The 11,610-nt window shown below is 42.7% G+C and overlaps 1 protein-coding gene across 1 annotated transcript; it reads right to left on the reverse strand.

The window, feature by feature from the left end:
* Positions 1–322: 322 nt before the first annotated feature.
* On the reverse strand, positions 323–7,172 carry C8H9orf40 (chromosome 8 C9orf40 homolog). Its single transcript, XM_019966073.2, has 2 exons — positions 6,402–7,172; positions 323–899 (listed from the first exon to the last, which is right to left on the reverse strand). Exons 1-2 carry the CDS (start codon positions 6,828–6,830, stop codon positions 741–743), a joined length of 588 nt encoding a protein of 195 aa, XP_019821632.2. The 5' UTR covers positions 6,831–7,172; the 3' UTR covers positions 323–740.
* Between the last annotated feature and the right edge of the window lie 4,438 nt (positions 7,173–11,610).

Genomic DNA, 11,610 nt, shown 5'->3' on the forward strand with positions numbered 1-11,610 from the left:
GTCCTCAAAGCAATTCAAAATCAAGAAATAACAATAAAAACATAAAAAGAAATATAAAGTTCTTCTTATCCTAGGAAAGGAGGAGAAGGAATCACCTGCTCAATTCTCTTTGTTCTTTATCCATTACTGATGGCCTAAAGTCAAGTTTAACAAATATTAACTACTGGAAGTTATACAAACATGCTACCCAAACTGAAATTCTCACTACTTTACATTTAGAAAGCTCTTTTAAAACTATACTAGGTTTCAGAAAGAACCCCATTTTAAGTTTGCACAGATGTTTAAGTCAGCTATTTGTTCAACAAAAAAAGAGTCAATGAAGTGTATTAGAAAGTATTTTATTAATAAGTTATTATAAAACAATATTCATTTCATGTACACAAATTAATTTTTTGGTACAACAAGAGGAATATCTGAATGTTTCCCATCTATTTCTGTAACTGTCAAAATTACTTTTGTAAGACTGATATCTTCAAATTTAGAACCTACACATACATTTTTCTTAAGAATGCACACATAAGTACTTCCCCTACAACTGCACTATATCCTTGACAAATCCCCATTGGGAGGTACAGTAGTGACTGCAGGCATTTATCTTTGAAACAACTTTTCCTCATTTTTCAGGTTTGGGAATGATATCACATCAAGTATGGAAAATAACTTTTTTCCTTAAGAATACATAAATTCACTTAGAGATGTCTCCACAAGTTGAGAAAAACCCACTTCTTTAGCTCCTTCTGTCAAGACTCCATATCAATCTCAGCCACTTCATTCTTGCCCTGCAGTGCTGTTTCTATCAGGTTGTCTTCGCTTACATCTTCAATGTCTGCCAGATCAATAGGTGGTAAAGGGTTCCTCCAGTACTGGAAGGTGTTATACTGCCAAAATTCTTCACTGAGCTTTAGTGAAAAGGAGAGAGATGAAAGCACATCAATGGTCTAGAAAAAGTTGAGGTTTTTCATGAAACCCATTTTTTGTTTTAAAACAAACTCACATAAGATTTTGCAGTCTTTAATTTTGCATCTTCAACAAATAAACTATTAATTCTGCCTAATCAAAGTACTTCATGGGCTCAAATCCATATTTTCATATTCATGAATTTGTGAAAGTATTTCTTGCTAGTAGTTTAAATTTAAAAGAATCTCCTCCAAGAGCTTCTCTTCCCAGAATTTCCTTCTATTTGTCAACCCAAAAATAATGCCTGAAGATGGTCTTAGAATTTTTTACCTTTCAATGAGGAAAACAATATAAAAAATACATAGACACATCTTAAAACTTACTTTTGGCCTCTGCCCTGAGGTTTGGAATTTTAATGGGTTGATTTTACATAGGCTAAAATATTTTGACAACCTTCTAAAAAATATTAGAATAAAAATATAGTAAATAACAAGAAAATCTGAAACTGATCATTTTATTAAACATACCATTTTGTTCAAGACATGACTTTTAACTCAATAAACCAAAACTGATAAATCCAAGTGAGTGCGAGTCCTTTAAAAATTCAACAGCTTATTCTTAAAGGCTATAAAACTGTTCCAAGTAACTATGAAGTTGATGTTTCAAAGAATTTCAAAATTGGCACAAAATTTCAAAAGCATCCCCTAAATATGTTGTGCATTGCTTATTGATTATATACAGATTTCCAAGGTGATCACTTTGAAGGTTAACACCTTTCCTCGACGGGTATCAATATATCTATATTTAGTATATTAAGTCGTGTCTGTACTTTAGGTTCATACTTGCTATAGCAGCAGTATACAACAGAAATATAACAGAAGCCACATATATAATTTAAAAATTTCTGGTACCTTCAGTTAAAAAAAAAAGAGTAAAAGAAACATGTGAAATCTATCTTAAAATTTTACTTGATCTAGTAGAGCCAAAAACACCATCATTTCAAGATACAGTCAATATTTTTAAAAATTAATGTGATGTTTTACATTTTTCTTGTCATAGTAAAAGTTTAAAATCTGCCAGGTATTTTACACATCCAGCACTATTCAGCGGAGAAGGCAATGGCACCCCACTCTAGTACTCTTGCCTGGAAAATCCCATGGACGGAGGAGCCTGTTAGGCTGCGATCCATGGGCTCGCTAAGAGTCGGACACGACTGAGCGACTTCATTTTCACTTTTCACTTTCATGCATTGGAGAAGGAAATGGCAACCCACTCCAGTGTTCTTGCCTGGAGAATCCCAGGGACAGGGGAGCCTGGTAGGCTGCCGTCTATGGGGTCGCACAGAGTCGGACACGACTGAAGTGACTTAGCATAGCATAGCATAGCATAGCACTATTCAGACTAGCCGCATTTCAATGCTCAGTAGGCACATGTCGCTAGTTACTTAAATAGAGAGCACAGGACTTTTCAGTAAGTTCATTCAGTGCCTTAGACACTAAGGCTTAGCGAATTAAGAATCCCTTGGGAATTTCTTAACGCTGGGATAAAAATTTAATAACCCAAACGATGCCAAGAAAAATTTCATTTTAATAAGTCAACGGTTAAAAACAATGACCTATTTCTCTGTCTTTTGGAAAAAATCTATTTTCCAAATTACCTACTTATAAAACACAAATCAAAAAAGAGCCCTTAACAAGGTCAGTATAACCTACTAGCTAAGAGCACAAACTTTGCCCACAGGACAGGTCTGCATTTATGTGATAACTCCAACATCCATTAACTCTCATCTTGACTGAAGTCTATTTCATCACAGATAAAAAAAGACTCTTCGCTCTTGTGCGAATTACGGTCTAGCACTGTAACTGCCAAATATAGCTAGTTATTATATCCCAAGAAGCCGATGAACCTGTATCATTATAAACTAAAATCATGCCATTTCTGCTTTCTATTTTAAATATCAATTAATAACAGTAAAGGTCAGCACTGACAGAGTACTAAATCTGCATAAAGTGACTCTAACATGAGAAAATACATGAATACTCATTGAAGTAACACCTGGTTTTTAGTTCTCCAGTTAATACCTGAAACAACTCAATAAATACTCGAGATTCTAGGACAGAAAACAGGTACCATCATTCTGCCTAGATTTCATCCTTCGTATAGAAAGGACATATTTGAGGAAATTCTCCCTAAATGAAATCCCAAGGATAAAGATAGGGACTTAAGCTCTGAGAACAAGAGGAACAAGGAAGACATTTGCTGCAGGAACTGAAAAAGCTTTTTAACTTCTACATGTTTTTGCTATATCCTATTTTCCCTTGACTGTAAGACTCTTAACACAAAAATCATGCATCTTTGGTGGCAGTGGGGAAAAAAAGCTGAAGAAAATTAAGTTTGCACAAAGAAGCAGGTCAAGGAAAAGGACCAAAAAAAGGAACATGAGGGTACCTGTGGAAAGAGAACAGGGGACTAGTCTTTATGAAGAAATCCCTCAAAACAGGCTTGTTCTCTGCTTCAGGCTTATAGTGAGTCCAGGAAGCAGAAAGCTTCTAGATGTAGTCACTGCTGTGGAAGATACAGGTTGCATCCAGGAGATTCTAAGCAGATGTCTGCTGTCAATTTACTAAAAAATTCCTTTGCCTACCTGCCATTTTCATTTCCCTTTTACCAATTTGTGGCATACTGCAGTCAGTATACTCTGGTAGGAAAGCCTAGGTATGGGTAGGGTAACAGAAACAGTCAAGTTCTCAGACTATACAGTACTTACCTCCATACCAAATAGGTCTGGATGACTATCATCCTAGCTTTTTGGTTTTTTTTAGGTTTTGCACATTGGTATGACATGATTTAACTGGAAATTGTAATTCTTTATTCTACTTTAAAACTAAGGGCTATCATTCAGTCTTAAGCTGACTTGAACATCTAAAAATAGTTTGAATTTAAAAGTCTAATTTAATTTCAAGAAAACCTGGGGTAGAAATGCTCATCATCATAATTATATCTAAAGGATAATTTCCGACGACCATGGAACAAGATCTTTCGAAACTACTCTATTTTATTGGCAAAGTATTTGATGTATAAGATATTTAGGACAATGGAGAAATGTGGGGCAGATGATATGATGTAGTGGTTGAAGAGAACTTGCTTAAGTCTCAGCTCTTCATTTACTTCTTCCACCTGCAAAGCTCCTGGTTCAACCCCTAAGTGCCAAAACACTGCCTGAATTCCTAAGATGAGACCAAAGCTGCCCAATAATACACAATGCCAGTCACAAACATTATTTAAAATTCTCTAATGGCCGTAATTGAGAGTCCCTTGGACTGCAAGGAGATCCAACCTGTCCATCCTAAAGGAAATCAATCCTGAATATTCATGAGAAGGGCTGATGCTGAAGCTGAAACTCCAAGACTTTGGTCACCTGATTCGAAGAACTGACATTTGCAAAGACCCTGATCCTGGGAAAGACTGAAGGCGAGAGAAGGGGATGACAGAGGATGAAATGGTTGGATGGCATTACCGACTCAATGGACATGAGTTTGAGTAAACTCTGGGAGTTAGTGATGGACAGGGAGGCCTGGCGTGCTGCAGTCCACGGGGTCGCAAAGAGTCGGACACGACTGAGAGACTGAACTGAACTGACTGAATGGCCATATTTTAAAAGTATATATTTTATTCAAGCCAGTATTTTCAAATGATTTCAATGTCCATTCAATATAAAATTTTTTGAAATCTTTGAAATCTAGTGTGTATTTTACACTTTGAGCACATTTCAGTTTGAACTAGTCACACCTCAGGTGTTATGTCATAATTCGAGCGGCTGCCACACCTAAGACAACAGATCTAGACATCTTAAGTGCCAATATGGGGCAGGCTCATTTCTCACGGAAGTGGAACTCTCCAAAGATCTTTATACATATGCCTGATGTTAAGAACCAGATTAATTTTCTGATCCTTTTTCATAGGATCAGACTTAACACTGCATTCAGTTCAGTTCAGTCGCTCAGTTGTGTCTGACTCTTTGCGACCCCATGAATTGCAGCACGCCAGGCGTTCCTGTCCATCACCAACTCCCAGAGTTCACTCAGACTCACGTCTCCCACATCCAAGGAGCGGTGGCTGCGCGGGCACAGGAGGGCCTAGAGGAGCTATCCCACGTTGAAGGTCAGGAAGGGCGGCGGTGAGGAGATACCCCTTGTCCAAGGTAAGGAGCAGCGGCTGCGCTTTGCCGGAGCTGCTGTGAAGAGATACCCCACGCCCAAGGTAAGAGAAACCCAAGTAAGACGGTAGGTGTTGCAAGAGGCCATCAGAGGGCAGACACACTGAAACCATACTCACAGGAAACTAGTCAATCTAAGCACACTAGGATCACAGCCTTGTCTAACTCAATGAAACTGAGCCATGCCCATGGGGCAACCCAAGATGGGCGGGCCATGGTGGAGAGATCTGACGGAATGTGGTCCACTGGAGAAGGGAATGGCAAACCACTTCAGTATTCTTGCCTTGAGAACCCCATGAACAGTATGAAAAGGCAAAATGATAGGATAGTGAAAGAGGAACTCCCCAGGTCAGTAGGTACCCACCATGCTACTGGAGATCAGTGGAGAAATAACTCCAGAAAGAATGAAAGGATGGAGCCAAAGCAAAAACAATACCTAGCTGTGAATGTGACTGGTGATAGAAGCAAGGTCCGATGCTGTAAAGAGCAATATTGCATAGGAACCTGGAATGTCAGGTCCATGAATCAAGGCCAATTAGAAGTGGTCAAACAAGAAATGGCAAGAGTGAATGTCGCCATTCTAGGAATCAGCGAACTAAAATGGACTGGAATGGGTGAATTTAACACTATGTTAAGAATGCCTTTTCCCCGAAATACAGAGGTCCTTCCTCTCAACCAAAAGAGCTGTGCCATCCCTTAAAGGACGTCAAACTGCTGGCTACTACATTGGTCACCCTCTTTAGAAAGAAATCGATCACGAATTCCAGAAAACAATCATCGTTAGACCGAGGCAGACGCAATACACCTTTCTCTGAACTTTGTAGTGGAGCTTAACTTATCGCGGTTCACGGTCAACGTCTTCACCAGGCTCTCTCGTCTGTCATGGCCCATGCCCCTGCTTCCCTCTTGGACAGCACAAGTGCTGAAGGTGCAAGGCCACGTGTATAACTCACCCAACGGTCTGTTTCCCTCTAGTTTAGCTTAGTGCTCTCTGCCCGTCGTAACGAACCAAGACGCTGCCCAAGGCCGGCTCTAGGGCCCTTGGTGTGTTGCTTGCCGGGGTGGGGGGGGGGGTGGGGTGGGGGTAGAAGGGGGGTTGTCAGTGTACATTCTTATGGGGAGGACCCCAGCTTTTCATCTTGAGCGGGAGTGTCGTGACAAACACGACTTTAGAGGGGGACGACAGGTTCCTTCCCGGGACGCGCAGTGCCGGGGAAAGGGTGACCCTTTCTCCCCGACCCCGGCCCCCGCCCCTCGTCGGAGCGCCCAGCCCACCACCAGCCCCTACCTGGCGCGGTGCGGCCCCCCAGTCTCCCCGCTGGGGCTGTGCGCGCCCCGCCCCATCGTCGCCACCGCCTCTCGGGGGCCGGACACCCCGGGGCTCCACCCCCGGCCCGCGGGGCCGTACGGGCGGCTGCAGCAGCTGCGACTCGCCGGTCTCCAGGCCGCGGCCCTCACGCTCCGCGCCGCCCTGGGCGCCGGTATCCCCGTCGTCGCGGCGCTTGCTGGGCGAAACCGAAGGCTCAGTCATAGCCCCCGCGTCGATTTTACGCTTTCGGGGCAGCTCGGGGAAGCCGAGGGGCCGCCCGGGATAAGAGGCCCCCGGCGGCGGGATCCAGAGCGGCGGCGGCGGCGGCTCTTCAGGAAAGTCGCAGAGCAGGAGCCGCTTCCAAGGCACGTGGAACGTCAGCGGCTCGGCCGCACGGCGCTTGGCCATGGGCCCCGAAGTCTCGGGCGGAGCCCGCCTGGCGCGGGAGGCCGAATGCGGATACCTGTGGGGGCGGAAGGCGAGGGCGGAGCGCGCAGCGCGCGAGGGAAGCCAAGGACCGAGTCAAGGCAAGGCTGCCGCTGGAAAGGGCGGAGGGGGCGGGGCAGCCGATCCGGCCCACCTCGCGCGCGCAGCCCTCGCCGCCGCCGCCGCAGCCGCCGCCGAGGTGCTGCCGGACGTTAGGGAGCAACCGCGAGGCGGCGGAGATTCGAACCTGCGCACAAATGTGCGCGGGCGCACTCGCGCAAGCCAAGCCGAGCCGGTGGTTGGTGAAGACTCGCGGAGCGAGCTCCCGAGCGCCCCCGCGGCCGGAAGTGCGCGCCCTGGGGCGAGGCGGGCTTATTAAAGGCCCAGTGGCCTTTCAGAGGTTTCAGAGTAGCTGTGTTGCTTTCCGATTGAAACTTGAAATGTTTGGCTTTTAAATTATGTGGGAAACGCAGCGTTCCTTGCTTGCTCTGCGCGGTGGTCAGAAGTGAGATTCCAAAGTCTTTCTTAGAGCAAAACTGTGTGTGTTGTCAAAGGACATGAGAGAATAACAACCTTATTTTTAATAGTTGATAAAAACAGTAACCAAGAAAAATGTAAAGAAGAAAATTATGTATAAGTGATTTAAAGGGAGAAACTACTGTGATCTTCTAGAGAAAAGTATGCAAGGAAAGTAATTGTTCCCTGATCAGTAATTAATTATCCCACGCCCCTACACATCAAGGCTGTTTTGAGAAGTTAGGAGTAACCAATTGTTTATTATAGAAATAGAATAAGTAAGGTAGTAAACAGTAGCTTTTCTGTTTGATCTTTGCATTTCCTCCCGTTTTCTCTCATCCCCAGTCCCCCTCCCCTCTGGCTGTTTGTTCTGTCTATCTATGACTGTTGGAGAAGGCAATGGCAACCCACTCCAGTACTCTTGCCTGGAGAATCCCAGGGACGGCGGAGCCTGGTGGGCTGCCTTCTCTGGGGTAGCACAGAGTCGGACACGACTGAAGCGCCTTAGCAGCAGCAGCAGCATGACTGTTTCTCTGTTACATTTGCTCATTTATTTTGTTTTTTAGATTCCACATATAAGTAAAATGATACCGTATTTATTTCTCTTATTTCACTTTGCAGAATAACCTTTAAATCCATCCATATTGTTGCAAAGGGCAAATTTCATTTTCTGGCAGAATAACTTGCCGTTTATTATATATATATATGGATATATCACAGTCTGTTTATTCATTCATTTTCGGTGGACACGTAGGTTGTTTTCAGTTTGGGGCTGCTGAGAACATTTATGTGTAAAGCTTTGAATGGACATAATATCTCATGTATTACATTGTAGTTTATCGCATTGGATTTCCCTAATGACTAATGATATTCAGGATTTTTTAAGTGCGCGCTTACTATCTGTATGTTTTCTTCGATAAAATACTCACATTTTACCCAATTTTAAAATCCGGTCATTTGCTTTATTTTCCTTATTTCATATTTTTATGCATGTAATTTCATTCATGTTAAATACAGTATTCCACCATATGAATCCATTTCATTGTTGATAAGCATTTGAGTTTTTTTCAAATTTTTAAAGATAGTGTACTGTTAACTACAAACAAAGCTAGTGGAGGTGATGGAATTCCAGTGGAGCTATTCCAAATCCTGAAAGATGATGCTGTGAAAGTGCTGCACTCAATATGCCAGCAAATATGGAAAACTCAGCAGTGGCCACAGGATTGGAAAAGGTCAGTTTTCATTCAAATCCCAAAGAAAGACAATGCCAAAGAATGCCCAAACTACTGCACAATTGCACTCATCTCACACCTAGTAAAGTAATGCTCAAAATTCTCCAAGCCAGGCTTCACCAGTATGTAAACCGTGAACTTCCAGATGTTCAAGCTGGTTTTAGAAAAGGCGGAGGAACCAGAGATCAAATTGCCAACATCCGCTGGATCATGGAAAAAGGAAGAGAGTTCCAGAAAAACATCTTATTTCTGCTTTATTAACTATGCCAAAGCCTTTGACTGTGTGGATCACAGTCAACTGTGGAAAATTCTGAAAGAGATGGGAATACCAGACCACCTGACCTGCCTCTTGAGAAACCTATATGCAGGTCAGGAAGCAACAGTTTGAACTGGACATGGAACAACAGACTGGTTCCAAATAGGAAAAGGAGTTCATCAAGGCTGTATATTGTCACCCTGTTTATTTAACCTATATGCAGAGTACATCATGAGAAACGCTGGACTGGAAGAAGCACAAGCTGGAATCAAGATTGCCGGGAGAAATATCAAAACCTCAGATATGCAGATGATACCACCCTTATGGCAGAAAGTGAGGAGGAACTAAAAGCCTCTTGATGAAAGTTAAAGAGGAGAGTGGAAAAGTTGGCTTAGGGCTCAACATTCAGAAAATGAAGATCATGGCATCTGGTCCCATTACTTCATGGGAAATAGATGGGGAAACAGTGGAAAACAGTGTCAGACTTTATTTTTGGGGGCTCCAAAATCACTGCAGATAGTGATTGCAGCCATGAAATTAAAAGACGCTTACTCCTTGGAAGGAAAGTTATGACCAACCTAGATAGCATATTAAAAAGCAGACATTACTTTTCCAACAAAGGTCCATCTAGTCAAGGCTATGGTTTTTCCTGTGGTCATGTATGGATGTGAAAGTTGGACTGTGAGGAGAGCTGAGCGCTGAAGAATTGAAACTTTTGAACTGTGTTGTTGCAGAAGACTCTTGAGAGTCCCTTGGATTGCAAGGAGATCCAACCAGTCTATTCTGAAGGAGATGAGTCCTGGGTGTTCTTTGGAAGGACTGATGCTAAAGCTGAAACTCCAATACTTTGGCCACCTCATGTGAAGAGTTGACTCATTGGAAAAGACTCTGATGCTGGGAGGGATTGGGGGCAGGAGGAGAAGGGGACGACAGAGGATGAGATGGCTGGAGGGCATCACCGACTCGATGGCCACGAGTTTGGATGAACTCCGGGAGTTCGTGATGGACAGGGAGGCCTGGCGTGCTGCGATTCATGGGGTCACAAAGAGTCGGACACGACTGAACCAAACTGAACTGAACATGTGTGTGTGCTCAGTCATGTCCAACTCTTAGATCCCTTAGACTACAGCCTGCCAGGCTCCTTTAGTCCATGGAATTTTCTGGGTAAGAATACTGGAGTGGGTTGCCATTTCTTCCTCCAGAGGATCTTTCTGACCCAGGGATCTAGCCCATGTCTCCGAGTCTCCTGCATTGGCAGGCAGATTCTTTGAGACATCGGGGAATCCCTGATATGAGCATGCTTCTTCATAATTTCTAAGGCGCATGTGCAAGAATGTCTCTGTATGCATGTTTAGTTGCACAGTCATGTCTGACTCTGTGCAATCCTATGGACTGTAGCCCGCCAGGGTTCTCTGTCCATGGGATTTCCCAGGAGAGAATACTGTAGTGGGTTGCCGTTTCCCCCTCCAGGAGATCTTCCTAAACTAGGGATCGAACCCAGGTCGCCCACGTCTCCTACATTGGCAGGCGGATTCTTTACCACTGAGCCGCCTATCTCTACAGAATGGAATTCCTGAGTAGTACAGCGTTATGTTTAACTTCACCTGGACTAGCTTCCTAAAGTGCTTTTTACAAGCTTATTCTAGTACAAGTAAGATGCCTTTTTTGGCACATCCTCACCAGTAAACTTAGTATGGGCCTACCTGAGCAGTGTGGTACATCTCATTGTGGCCTGTTTGTATTTCCCCAGTGAAACTGGGCATTTTTTTACATAGTTCATGAGCCATTCCTGGAGCAGTAATTCTGGCTCTTTACTCTGCATGGTGTCTTGTTGAGAAGTTCTAAACGTAAATGTGGTCTACATTATCAGTCTTTTCTTTCATTGTTTATAGTTGATGCTTCTTTTTTGTCTTAAGGCGTAGGCCTTTTCACCATCACCTCTGCTTCAAGACCACTCTGCCTGATCCCAGCCAGCCTCTGCTTGGCCCAACTTGGATCTGTAGCTTTTTGTGAAAGGATTGTTCAATTCTTTGCAGCTTTAAAAAGCTGATATGGTTGTTTTTTTCTAACTGATTTGGAAGAGCTTCTTTTATATTCTGGAAAGCAATTTTCTTATGAGTAGTAGCTGTTGTAAATATTATAAATATTTCCTCCCAGTATGTCTTGTATTTTTACTGCCTGATATCTTAATTTTAACAGTCAAGTTTATCAATGTTTTGTTTTCTGGTTTACACATACTACTTGTTAAAAAGTCCTTTCCTGTTCCAAGTTCTAGACATTGTATGGTTTTATATTTTTGCTTCCATATTTAAATCTTTCATCCATGTGGAACTGATTTGTGTGTATACAGCAGTCAACACATATGGAAATCACATTTACTTGTCCACTGTGTGCTTTCACATATTCACATAGAGGCATACATCAGAGATATTGCAGATACCACTGCAATAAAGCTAATATCACAATAAAGTGAGTCACAAATATTTTGGTTTCCTAGGGCATATGAATGTTATGTTTACACTGTACTGTCATCTATTAAATGTCTTTTAAAACGTGCATACCTTAAAATCAGTGTTTACAGATCACCACAGCAAAATACAATAATAATGAAAAATTTGAATTACTGCAAGAATTATCAAAATGACACAAAGACATGAAGTGAGTAAATACTGTCGGAAAAGTGATGCTGACAGACTTGCTAGACACAAGGGTTGTCACAAAACTTCAATTTGTTAAAAAAAAACAAAAAACACTATTT

This window comes from Bos indicus, chromosome 8 (genome assembly GCF_029378745.1).
Source record: "Bos indicus isolate NIAB-ARS_2022 breed Sahiwal x Tharparkar chromosome 8, NIAB-ARS_B.indTharparkar_mat_pri_1.0, whole genome shotgun sequence".
Lineage (NCBI taxonomy): Eukaryota > Metazoa > Chordata > Mammalia > Artiodactyla > Bovidae > Bos > Bos indicus.